Below are 14,187 nucleotides of genomic sequence, written 5' to 3' on the forward strand. Positions count from 1 at the left end.
GAACTGCACCTGTATGAAATTTCTAGATGCCTTTTCTGGTTCACTTTAAGTATAAGGCAGAGATATAGCTATGTACTGGCAGCCATATGGAAGCAGTAGTTCCATCCTCTGATTCTAGTTTAACCAAAAAGGAAAATAAATTATATAAAGTAAAATATTACTGAAATGTACAAAAGAGGAACTTTCAAAAAATAAACATTTATTTCAAAAACAATTTCTACCTAAATACCACTGTAAACATGGTAAGTCACCAGGCATTTGTTTTAGATATATAAGAACAGTTTTTGTATCCTTCACATCCCTGGGAAGAAAATCTATCAGATATCCTACTGACAATTCATTTTACACAAATACATATTACATACACACACACGCACATGCAAAGACACTAACTAACAGATCATACTTCTGCTCAAGAACACTGAGATGCATTTCCACAAGACTACATTAATAAATGCATTTTATAAATTTTTTTGCAAATATGAAATCCTTTTTATGATTCCTATTTCATTCGACTAAATAGTTTTTTTGGCAGCTACTTATGAACTAACATATTATTAAATCCTTGAAGAGAAAGTACAAATATGAATAACATCACTTTATAATAAGCTTATTTATTATAATACAACAGTTCACTGAAAATGTTTAGTAGCATTTTAAAAACATAAAAAACTTTAGTAGAACCTGTTCCACCAGTGCAAAAATCAGTGAACTGTCTTCCTGGTGAAATAATCAGATTGATTCTGTCTTTTTAAAAAGTTGATCCTTTTTTTTTTCAGTTAATTGATTTTTGTCCTATAACTGCCTAAGAAACAATTCTTTGTCTCTGAAATCAGTTCAGAAATTCAGCTGTTTTGTAATGAGTTTAGAAATCCAGAAATCTTGTCAATCACTGTTCGATTATTGTGTCAAGGAAATTTGGTATCCTTGAAGGAGAAAGGTGGACACCAGAGTCCAATCTAATATCTTTACACCACCAAAACACCTTCAAGGATGTCTGATTTGTTATCCAAAGAAGTCTGGTTCACGATCTCTGTCTTTGCAGATGCAGTGGGACTCAAATAATGAATATCTCTTAATCACAGATGGAAGCAGGTGGTTGTCACTAACTCTCACTCCCAGTTTCTGTTCAGTTTTCTTCCATCTATAATGCTGGCTCCCCATATTTTCTGTACTCTCCACAACTATAGTATAGAACATTCTCTCTTATTCAGGGTCATAGCCTTGCTGGGGAAGCCAAGATCCTATTTATCAGTAAATTCATGCTTTATTAATAATATAATTATGCTTGGAACTTTGTGCCTCAATCTACCTTAATTTTAACTGTTACATGAATTAAGATAATCAACAATCATAAACATTTATTGTATACCTTTTATATTTGAGGTATTGTGTCAGGCACAGGTGATAAAAAGAGAAAAACAAGTCATTATTCACCTTCAGAATTTACATTATATTAGAAAGGAAATACAAATATACATAGAAACCTAAATAGAAAACATACAAAATGTTGTTTTAGAGTGGAGGTGTAGGAATGTGATGGCAAGGGTGGCACTAGTAGCTGGAAGGGTCAGGACAGAACTCCTGTAGGACTTTGCTGGAAGCTAAGGATTTTATGAGGTATAAATGAGGAATAAATGCATTCCAGGCGTAAGAGACAGATTACCTAAAGACACAGAAATGACAGATGCAATGTCATGTATGGGAAGGCAGCAAAAAGGTGTTTCACTAGAAAACAATGTGAAGGTAGGAAATTAATGTGCAATAAGCCTATGAGGGCTGGAGCCCAACTGTGAATGGCTTTAAAAATCCAACAGAGATTCTTTAGCAAGAGATTGGTCATAAGAATTATGAGTTTGTCAGAAGTGTGGAGGATGGATTGGAGATGGGAGGTATGAGGCAGAGAGGCTATCAAAATAGTCAAGGCAAGAGGTGATAAATGCCTGAATTAGGATGAGAGCTATGTGATTAAAGAGAAGGGGATGGATGCAAGATAGACTGAGAAGTCAGAATTGGTCTGCCTTGGCTTCCAATTAGACCTGACGGGTCAGGAAGAGGGATGATTGCAAGTTGAGAAACTGTGTAACTGAAAGGACAGTTATTGCTCTCATCAGTAAAAAAAATGTTAGGAAGAGAAGTACATTTGTGGGGAAAGAGAATGAACTCTGTTTTCAGTATGGCAAATTTAAGATGCCATTACTAAATCTAGTTGGAGATGTTCAATGAGTGATTGATAATGCTGGATGGGAAACACAGAAGAGGGACAAAGGTTGGAAATGCAAATTTAGGAATCAACTGCATCTAATTATTCACCTGAGTGTGGGTTTTCCCCCCTCTTCCAGGTAAGTTTCAGAATTTCTAGGAGAATGAAAGTAACAGTAACAAGAAACCCCTCCAAATTTCCTCTGACCTTCCCAGAAATGGCAGCACATATGCATTTTCTAAGGGTAATAAACAAAGCCTATTGGTCCTTTTATTCAAGATGGGGGGAAAGGAACGACAAAGAAATTCTTCTAATTCTGCATGGGCTAAAATTCATAAAGCATGAATGCTGCTTTTAGAGAAAAATATAGTTAGTACTAACAATATAAATCCTTGAGTTTTCTACATAGGCATAACAGTCTATGTGGGATTCAATTCAATAAACATTAATTAAGGAACTACTGTGCACAAAACACCATGTTAGGCAAATGAAATACAAAAATTAAAAAAAAATTGACAAGACTCTCAAGGAGCTTACATCCTATTGGGAGAAAGGGGAGGCTCATGGATAGGGAAAGAGGTCCACAGACAAGACAAAGGAAGAGCTCCACAGACAAGACAAGGGAAGAGGTCCACAGACAAGACAAGAAGTTAAAAACAAAAAGTGTACCAAAGTGCTCTAGGAAAATTTAAGGAGAGAAGTATTCTCGTCTAACTTAGTGATCTATGAGCAAAAAAGTAGCTATTACTGTATCTGACAACCTCCACCTTATGCCTTTATTCTGTCTTTAACAGTGTTGGTGGTACAATAAAGTGCCAGGCCTAGAATGAGGAAGACTCATCTTCCTGAGTTCAATCTGGCCTCAGACACTTCTGAGCTGTGTGACCCTGAGCAAGCCACTTAATTCTCTTTGCCTCAGTATCCTCATCTGTTGGTTGGTTGATTGTGGTCCTTCAATCTCAAAGAGGACCAAAATGACATCACTATGCTAAGAGTCAAGTTTCGGTATGCCTGGCTGGCTGATCAGACCAACACAAGCTCAGAAGGTTCTACCACAGGTTGAGCACACATAATCCATGTGAACATTTGAGGTGGATTCTCTAAATCTGTACATCTTGCATTTCCTTTGAGTTATTTCAATTCTGCTTTGCTCATAGAGCACATATCGCCTTCTCTGATATAGGCACACCATGCTGAGCAATCCTGTGCCAGCATCTCCCATGCTGCACAATCAATTCCAAAGTTAAGAGAGACCTTGAGAGTGTCTTTGTATCGCTTCTTCTGACTGCCATGTGAACACTTGCCCTGTGTGAGTTCTCCATAAAAGTCTTTTTGGCAAGCGTATGTTTTGCATTTGAACAATGTGTCCAACCCATTGGAGCTGCGCTCTCTGAAGTAGAGCTCTTCATCTGTAAAATGAGCTGGAGAAGGAAATGGAAAACCACTCCAGTATCTTTGCCAAGAAAACCCCTAAATGCAGTCAAGAGTCAGACATGATGGGAAAATGAATGAATAACACCACCACTCATTAACAGTTATTAAATATATTATAAAATGCACATTACACAAATAACAAGAATGTAGGGTACTTCCTCTTAAACAGGCTACATATGTAGAACAAAGTAACCTGCCAGACAATCTATCACTGATGCCTTTGAAACAGAATACAGTGTTGATATCCACTTTTAACTTTTAATATCAGTAAGACTTGAAAGTTGTCAGTAGATATGATGACCTTTAGAAAAACACCATCAACAATGAGGAAAATAACTTTTTTAAAAAGGCAATTAAGAACAATATTATATAATCAAGGTCCCAAATTATCTATTCATTCCTCTATTACTGACTGAATTAAGTTTAGGAGGTAGTTTACTAATAAGGCAATTTTTAGAAGCAAATTATATCATATAAAAAGCATATGCAGCACTCATCAAATATAAACTGATCGATGTATTGAAGAGTTGTTAAATTGCAGCTGGTATGATAATTCAAAAAGTCATTCAACAATTTCATTTTGCGTGATAGGTCACATCAGAATTCCCTTCCTCTTTCCACAAGCAAAAATATTGACTTCACCCATGGTGAGGAAAATAACTTTTGAAAAAAAAAAAGGTAATTAAGCACAATATCATATAATCAAAGTCCCAAATTATCTATTCATTTCTCTATTACTGCCTGAAGAAAGATTAGGAGGTAGTTTGCTAATAAGGCATTTTAGAAATAGTCCTGTAATTGCTTACATCACCATTTTTTAAAAGTCCATTTAGAATGTAAGGATGAAACACCCATGGTAATCCATAAAACTCTGTAATTGAAGCTCCCCTGGGCATTGCATAAGACTATTTGGTGAAAACAAAAGATTTTTTGAAGATTAAGACAGTATTTCTTTCATCATGACATGTGACACATGTAAGTATGTCAATAATAAATAAGCCTTTAAAGTTATGTTTATTAGTATTACACAACATGGAGAAAGCTTTCAGTATACATACTACATAACTAATTACAAACCAAATACAAGGGTCCAATTCCCTCAATATCAGAATATAATCACTGTGAGATCTCAATGGAAAAATTGTTAAGAAAAGGAAGCAATATATAACCTATGAAAGGATGTTAAAAAATCAGAATAACTATAAGAAAAAAGTAAATAAAAACTACAGTAGCATCAAGCATAAAAACAAACTCCCTCAGTGTTTTCAGTCTCAAAAAGCCCCAAGGAACTGACTTCGATTCCACACTCAAAAGAAGTCTGGAGGAGAGGGGAGTCATTATTTGAGAGTTTCAAGAAGTCTCCTTTGCACCCTCTATATGAAAGTTGTCAAACTGTGCAAACTCAAAGCCGCGTGTTCCAATTGCCGCCCAGCCATTGTGGGGATATGAGGGCGGCGTACCTTTCCAAAGAAGTGTATTACCTAGTACGGCACCAACAGAAGAGCCCTGTCCAAAAAAAAAAAGTTAATATGTATGTATAGGATAAATTTTTTCTCCTTAATGCTATGTAAAAATTTAATATTAGTAGCTAACCTAGCTAGTTGTTATGCTTACCACTGAATTTCTATATAACAAAATATAATTTAATTAATTTTCTGTTAATATTAATTAAAATTTATTACTAATTAAAAGAAAAAAGTATCAGATAACTTTCTTCTGCCAGCTCTATGTGCCCTAGCACACAGTAAGTAGATGCTTAATAAATACTGACTGACTGATCTCTCACATATATAGTATTTGATCAAAAGAACTACTCCAATATTTCAATTTTAAAATAGTTAACAATAGTTAAAATGAATAAAATTTAGTAACAAAATATAATGCTCTCCAATTACTCAGTAAATTAAGAAAAACACTCAAAATCAATTCATAGTTTTGTGTTTACATGTTAATCTGTTTTTGTATGCTCTTGTACACTGAAAATTAATAGATAAGCTTCTAGTCACTGCGAACAATTCCAATTCAGGACCAGTGGAATATCTACAGGCTATCAATCAGCCTTTTATCACCAAAAACTAAGACTCACCACCATTTGATGTGCTGAATGAAAGCCTTTAGGGGAAGGCCATTATTCTAAATATTAAGTTGGGGTTAGTCAGGTGAAGAAACACATCATCAGTTGATTTCATGGAATGAACTTCTGCGTTGTGAGGGATCTTCTGAAATCCTATCTCCTATAACACGTTTAGCCAGCCTTCATTTGAAGTCAGCCCTCCAGTCATAGAGAAGTCATTCACGTCCTTGAGGACCAAAGTAGCTCATTCCAACTTTGGACAGTTCTGATCATTAAGTCATTTTCCTTTACACTGAATGAAAATCTCTCTTAACTTCCACTCACTGTTCCTAGTCTGGCCTTTGGAGCCAAGCAAAATAAATACAATCCTTTTTCAAAAAGACAGCTACTTTCAAGTATCTGAAGTTATCACCTCTCTTACATTTTTCCTATTCTCCAGGTTAAATAACCTCAAGATCAACCAACTTGCCTATATATGATTTTAAGATTCTATTATTTTAGTAAGCCTCCTCTGGATACATTCAAGAATGGCAATATTCTTTCTCAAATATAGGACCCAGACCTAAACATAGTACTCCAGATGAGGTCTGATCAGGGTAGAGAAGACAATAGAATCACCAGCTCTCACATTCTGAACAGCATGATTTTTTTTTTTTTTAATGAAAAAGCATTTACTGAACACTTACAATGTGCCAAGTATTTTGGGAGGGAGGGGAATGAAAATAGCCCCTGTCCTCAAGAGGTTTACATTCTAATAGGTCATAATACTCCCCCCCAACAAGGGGTTATTGTGAGGCTGCAATGCAAATGTATATACATCACTATAAAATTCATTTTAGCATGAAGATATGTCATCTTCTCTTGCATTTCAGCAAATAGCAAACATTCAATCAATACTTTCAGGTCTTGAACTGAACATATATATTTTTAAAGTTATTTATTTTTAACATTATTTTAAAATGTTGAGTTTAAGATTCTCTTCCTCCCAATTCTCCCTCACCCACTGAGAAAACAAAGAAAGTATCAATTATACATGTGAAATCGTGCAAAACATTTCCATATTAGACATCACACAAACACACACACACATACACACAAATCTCAAAAAAAAAAAAGCAAGAAATGTATACTTCAATTTGTACTCAGAGCTTAATTCTCTGGAGGTAAATAGTATTTTTTCATCATTTGTCTTTTGGAATTCTGGAATCAGTGTTTTGATGAGAGTAGCCAAGCTGACCAACATACAACATTGTTGATCACCATTACAATATTGCTGCTACTGTGCACAATAATGTCAAGATTCTTCTCATTTCAGTTTGCATCAGTTCATATAGGTCTTGCCATGTTTTTCTGAAACCACTCCTACCATCATTTCTTAGTACAATTCTACTTCATCACAATCACATGCCACAACTTCTTCAACTATTTGGCTAATAGGTAACCTCTCAATTTCCAATTCTTTGCCACAAGAAAAACGGCTTCTATGAATATTTTTGTACATATAAGTCCTTTTCCTTTTTATTTTATCTCTTTGGGATAAGATCTAGTGGGGGCATTGCTAGGTATGCAGTTTTATAGTCTTCTGGGTATAGTTCTAGATTGTTCTCCATAATGGTTGAACTAGTTCACAACTCCATCAATAGTTCATTAATGTACCTATTTTCCCACATCCCCTCCAGCATTTGTCGTTTCTGATAAAGGGTGAGGTGATTACCTCAGAGTTGTTTTAATTTTCCTTTTTCTAGTCAATAGTGATTTCAAGCATTTTTTATATGACTATAGATAGCTTTTATTTCTTCTTCTGAAAACTACCTATTCATATTCTTTGATCATTTATCAACTGGGAAATGGCTCTTAATTGTATAAATCTGAATCAATTCACCCTATATTTGAGAAATGAGGTCTTTATCAGAGGAACTTGCCGTAAAAATTTTTTATCATTTTCGATGGTATCTTTTAGCAAAATACAGTTTCCCGATTATCTTTTAATTTGGTTGATTTCTGCTTTTGCTTTGTCTTGAGATCATGATTGCTGTCCCTGACTTTTTTACTTCACCTAATGCATAATAAATTTTGCTCAAGCCCCTTATTTTAACTCTGTGTGTTTTTTGTTTCAAATGTGCCTCCTGTGTACACATACTGCTGAATTCCGCTACCCGCTTCCATTTTATGGGTTAGCATTTACCATTCACAATCACAGTTATGATTACTAACTGTAGATTTCCTTCCATTCTATTTTCTTCTGTTTATTCTTCTCTTTCTTTTTATCCTATCCCTCTTCAAAAGCCAGTTTTGCTTCTAACCACTGCATCCCTTAATCTGCCCTCCCTTTAACCACCACTCTTCCCCTACCCCATATATCTTATTCCCTTTCCTATCTATTTCTATAGCAAAGTGAGTGTATATATATTCTCCCCTCTTTGAACCAATTCTGATGAGAGTGAGGTTCAAGCATTGCACACCTCCACCACCCTATTTTTCCTTCCACTATAAAAGCTCTTCCTTGCACACCTGTTTTGTGTGAGAAAATTTTCTCCATTTTACCCCTCTCTTCCTCCTTCTCCCAGGGCATCCCTGTTTCTAACATTTTTTGGGGTGGAGATTATCCCAACATAACTAATTCACGCCCATGACTTCTGTCTATGTGGACTCCTTCTAATTAATATAAAGTTCTTAGGAGTTACATTTACCATCTTCCCACAAAGGAATGCAAAAAGTTTAACTTTGTTAAGTCCCTTATAATTACTCTTCCATTTTTACCTTTTCCTGCTTCTCTTGAAGCTTCTATTTTAAAGTCAAATTTTCTATTCAGCTCTGGTCTTTTCATCAGGAACACATCCAAGTTTTCTGTTTCATCATATACCCATTTTTTCCCCTGCACAACTACATTTAGTTCTGCACGGCTTTTCAGCAATTCCAAATCCTCTCTTCCTTTAATATGGAAGCCTCTAAATCTCATGTGATCCTGATTATGGCTCCAGGATATATAAACTGTTTCTTTCTGACTACTTAAAATATTTTTTTCTTGACCAAGGAGTCCTGGAATTTCACTATAATATTCTTGGGAGTTTTAATGCTGGGATGTTTTTCAGGTGGCAATGGATTGATTCTTTCAATTTCTATTTTACTATCTGATCTAAGATATTATGGGATAGTTTTCCTTTATAATTTCTTGAAAGAACATATCTAGGCTTTCTTTGATCATGTCTTTCAGGTGGCCCAATAATTCTTAAATTATCTCTCCTTAATGTGTTTTCCAGGTCATTTGTTTTTCCAACGAGATAGCTCATACTTTTGACTTTGTTTTATTGTTTCTTGAAGTCTCATGGAGTCAATAGTTTCCATTTGCCCAATTCTAATTTTTAAGGAACTACTTTCTTCAATGAGTTTTTATACAAACTTTTTTCATTTGGCCAATTCTGCTTTTTAAGGAGTTCTTTTCTTATCATTTAGGCCAATTCTGTTTTTTAAGGTATTATTTTCTCCAGTATTTTCTGTGCCTCTTACCAAGCTGTTAATTCTCTCTTCATACTTTTCTTCTATCACTCTCATTTCTTTTCCCAGTTTTTCCTCTACTACTTTTATCTTTTTCATTAACTCTTCCAGGAATTCTTGTTTGCTTTGGGTCTAATCAGCATTTTTCTTTAAGGCTTTGTTTGTTAGCTCTTTTCAATTTCCTTCTCCTATGTCTATGTTTTGGTCTTCCCTGGCACTGTTATAGCTTTATATGGCCAACTTCTTTTTGAGGGGGAGAGGGTGTTTTCTCATTTTCCCAACCATTTCTTCACTTTGAACTTTAGGTTGGTGTCTTTAAAGTTGGTGTCTACTCACCTATGGATGGAGAAAGCACTATGCCTAGCTTCAGCCTTTTTTGTGCTGCTGTTTTCAGACCTAGTTGTAAGGGGGTCTACAAGTTTTCTGTGCTTCCAAGATAGTATTATCTGTGAAGAGGTGTGGTCACTGTGTTCCTAGTCTGCACCCAGATTCCCTGCAGCTGCAAGTAGTAGTGCTCCTCTTGGCCCTAGAACTGTGACCAGGTTCCCTGCTCCCTTGTGACCTATCACAAATGCTCCTTTCTGCCCTGGAACTGCAACTGAGAACTGCTTAAGGGCAGCAGAGTTCCCATCAGCACCAGCTGTACCCAGTGCCAGCAAAAGGTCCTCTGTAATCTCTTTCTAACCGGTTGTCCAACCTTTTTCAGTATTAATGATAGATGAGATTTTTCTTTCTAAAGCTAGATTCTATCTTCTCCTCTGGATGCTTTGTGAATTCATCCCTCCATATCTTCACAAATGTGTAGAGAATCTTCTCTAGGTACAATTGATCTTGCAATTTTGGCTGCTTTTCCTGTCTTTATTCACTTACCTCCTCTTCAAGCACATCTGAGAACGTAATATTACTGTAATGTCTGTATTTGACCTTTATGATGAAAAAAGTTTATTTTTTTTAAAATCTGCAAATCTTTTGCACTGTTCTATTTTATTCTTTCTTCCCATCTAATCTTTAAATGCTCTCATGATTATTCTGCTTGCATCTCTTTCCAACTTTCTTTGTTTTGGTTTTACTAAATAATATTTCTGCTTTATGAGGCAATATTACTCGTAATCTTCTGTCATTCTTCTCTATAAAAGCTTATTTTCTAGAATAGTTATGTCTACAATCTTTCTCCCCTGAGCAAGTCAAGTCTTTCCTAACTACGGCACTTTTTAGACTCTTTTGATCTCATGGACCTCTGATCACAAACATTAAATGAGGTATAAGACAAGGAGACATATGCTCACCAAAGCTGTCTGCCAGTATATAAAGTACAATAAGTTCAGAGATCTAATTAAAGAACACTTCCCTGTAGATGGTAAGCTTATCCAGATATTCTATTTGGGGAAACTGTTAAAATTCCATATGAAATTATTATGTTATGTACATATGTATTATACTATGACAAATTCTTCATTATCACTAACTTATTTCAATGGGTCAGGATTGACCTGTTTGAACTGCATGCTACATTTTTATCATTTTTCTTCTCTAACAAGTCAATGGCCTTAGCATACAAAGACAGCTGACTCTGGAGATGGCTCCCACATCAATAACAGGTTGTTTCCTGTCATTTAAAATATAAATAATTTCATTTTTGTGATATTATTTTAGTTTTAGGGAGCAGTCACAGGACATTAGACAGAAAACTGACCTTGCAGGCAGGAAGATCTAGGTTCACAACCTGCTACTGATACATACCAGCTGTGCGATCCTGGGTAAATTACTTAATCTTTCAGTAGCCTAAGAAGCTTGTGAGTTGTAGCACAAATGCTATTATGTTTGCTCCCCAGTTCCCTATACCAATAAAATCATAAATCTCTACTCCTCCACAAAAAAAGAAAGATGATCACTAAGTCAAATGTCTACTAATTCCCTTCTTAAAGACAGTTTTCATGGTATCACAATATATGAAATCAAGAAGGTTCTGAATAGCCTACATGTCTTAGCCTCTCTCATTAATTATTCCTGACTCCTATTTTCAAATAGATTTCTTACCATCTTCACCTATTCTCAGATATATATTGATTTAATTCGGAGGATGTTATTGACCCTTCAAATTTATATAATTTTCTCAATCCTTTCAGCACATCCAACAGGAAGCTAGATAGCACAGTGGATGGTGTTGGACCTGGAATCGAGAAGACTCAAGTTCAGAGTCTGTCTATGACACTCACTAGCTGTGTGAGCCTGAGCAAATTCTCTTAACCTCTGCCTGACTCAGTTTCTTCATCTGTAAAATGAGGGTAATAATACCACCTATTTCCCAGGGTTGTTGTGAAGATTAAGTGACATAATACTTATAAAGTGCTTTGCAAAAACTTTTCAGTGCTATATGAATGCCCACTATTATTATATATGACTAAGATTATGATTATTATTGTACATAAGCTATAATCAATTTCATGGCAGTATTTTTGCAAATACTTATCATGAACACCACAAAAGAAGATGATCAAGATGTCCACAGAATGAGTTTTCTTATTGCCCCTGCAGATGTATTAAAACCAACTTCATCAATTTTTTAAAAATTTCTCTCTCCAAGGAGAACCTATGAGCCATACTTCTTTCTAGCTATGTAACTGCCTCCTTTCATCTAAACTTCCTAGTTAGAATGTTAAGATTGATGTGATTCAGTTTTTAAAACACTAAATCCACTTGCCTGTAAATGGACAAGGAGCTCACATTTAGAGTATCAACAGAGAAGTAAGATTTTATTGAGTCTAAAGCCTGTAATTCTCAAGACCCTTCACTCCCTTTTTTGCCACTTTCACTATTATCACAGGAAATAATTTTCTTAGACTTTTGGTGTATACAATAGATCAAAAAACAAAATTGCTTTTAAAATGAACACAATCTTATTGTTAAAATAGAAGACTGTGAGTCACTTTGTAATTTCCTTTTTTTTCTCATGGGTTGCCATGGTCAAAGAATCATCATTGGGTTATCCTACTGGTAAAAAGCCTCTTTGGACCCAGTTCAAATCCAGCCTCAAATACTTACTAGCAAGGTGACCCTGGGCAGGTCACATAACCTCTGTTTGTCTCAGTTTCTTCATCTATAAAATGGGGATAATAACCTTACCTCTTGGGGTTGTTGTGAGCATCAAATAAAATAGCTACAAAGTGTTTAGCACTATACCTGGGACATACAATAAGTGCTATTGTAGTAGCAGGAGGAGGAGGAGACACTGTTAACGTCATGGTAGCATATCCCCTATTCTAAACTCCTTTCCATGCTTCCTGAAAGACTACTCATGATACTCAAGGTAAACTCCCCATGAAAACTAGTTTTAACACAAGATCTTTGCTACAGAAACTAATGACTTGGAAGTTCACTGCTATAATTAGCGTAAACTGGGAAAATAAACCCCCAGTTACTTCTAGTCAACATATGCAAAAAAAAAAAATTTCTGCTAAAAAATAGCATTATCTGTGAAATTATTCACATACAGGCCCAAAGCTATTCCCTGACATCCTGGGGTCGGGGTTTACTAATGTACAGCAGTCATCCAGTACCAACCTAGCTACTCAGCTTCCTGTTATTTCTACCAATGTTACCCTTTGCTGGCAAATATAAGGAATGAATCAAAGTAATAAAGAGATGCTACTGACTGTTAGGTAGTGCAGTGCACAAAGCACTGGAGTCAGGAAGACCTGAGTTCAAATCCAGCTTGAGTTCAAATACTAGCTGTGGACCCTGGCCAAGTCATTTAATTTCTGCCTCAGATTCCTTGTTTGTAAAATGGGGATAATAACAGCACCTATCTCCTAGGGTTTCTGTGAGGAACAAATAAGATAATAATTGTAAAGTACTTAGCAAAATTGCCTGGCATATAATAGGTGCTATATAAATGTTAGCTATTATTATTATTATTGTCACAAAAGAATGGTTTAGCTGTGAGCACTTGGAACATCATTACTTACTTCAATTTTCAGAGTGAGGGTGTACCATTTTCCAGACTTGACATCAGCAAGTCCTTTCTTCATTATCAACCTTCCAGCTGCAAAAGAAAATAGAGCATATGGATGGTTTATTTGGATTATTTTTTTTCTGACGTTTTTTTCTGACAAATCACAGAAATAAGAGTCAGGGTGGGATCTTAATAAGACATTTAATCCTTGCCTTTAGGAATGATCCTTCATGAAATGATTAACTAGCTTCATTTATAGATTTATAACTTGATATAGAGATATTAACAAATACTTTCAATGCCTTCAAGTTACTGACAGTCTAGCTGGGAGAAAAATCAAATTTACCCACTACTCAAGAAATAGTTATTGAGAACCAACTCAACATTAAGCATTGTGTTAGGTATGCAAGATGAATAAGTAAAGCTCCTTATTCAACAGCACTGGCTTCTAGTTGGTTACTGTTTTAGAAGTGATATGGAGGGTCCTGATATATATTGAAAATACAATTTATGGATTTTCTATATTTTTGTAGATATTTATCAATTTCATTTGAACTTTCAATTTTCTGGGGTATAACTGTATATGTTACACTTTATTTCCTCTCTGCTTATTGTCAATTTGACAATTTGATGTTAGCTAATTTGATTTTCCATTCTATTTTTCTTCATCAGGTTAGCTAATTTATTGATTGTGTTAATCTGGTTCTCCCTTGTCTGGTCTGTCCCATTTTTCAATTCTATTTTAACCAATACCAAAATATTTAGTTGGTTGCTGCACGACAATGCAGTTTGTGGTCAAGAAGTGCGAATGCCCTTTCGTTTCTGCCTTTTATCCATCATTTTCTGAACACTGTTATCATTTTATCTAGGTTTCTAAATTATCCCTTTGGTAGTTCTGAAGTCTGACTAGTATGTGTTGTCAGCTAAATATGAGAGGTCCTTTATGAATATTCTTAATCTGTATTTGGCCACTATTCTTTTGGTATGGCATTTGGGCTTTCTTTCACTTGATTTTCTTCTTCTTCCTGG

General features: G+C 35.3%; 1 protein-coding gene across 2 annotated transcripts in view; it reads right to left on the minus strand.

Moving 5' to 3' along the window:
- Positions 1 to 3,731: 3,731 nt before the first annotated feature.
- Positions 3,732 to 14,187, minus strand: part of GALC (galactosylceramidase) — a 62,985-nt gene continuing 52,529 nt past the window's right edge. For both annotated transcript variants that reach the window (XM_072623371.1, XM_072623372.1), the window contains exons 16-17: positions 13,172 to 13,248; positions 3,732 to 5,143 (exon numbers count right to left, since the gene is read on the minus strand). In XM_072623371.1, coding sequence (XP_072479472.1) covers positions 4,988 to 5,143; positions 13,172 to 13,248 — 233 coding nt within the window. In that variant the 3' untranslated portion in view covers positions 3,732 to 4,987. The remainder of the gene's footprint in view (positions 5,144 to 13,171; positions 13,249 to 14,187) is intronic.

This window comes from Notamacropus eugenii, chromosome 7 (genome assembly GCF_028372415.1).
Source record: "Notamacropus eugenii isolate mMacEug1 chromosome 7, mMacEug1.pri_v2, whole genome shotgun sequence".
Classification (NCBI taxonomy): domain Eukaryota; kingdom Metazoa; phylum Chordata; class Mammalia; order Diprotodontia; family Macropodidae; genus Notamacropus; species Notamacropus eugenii.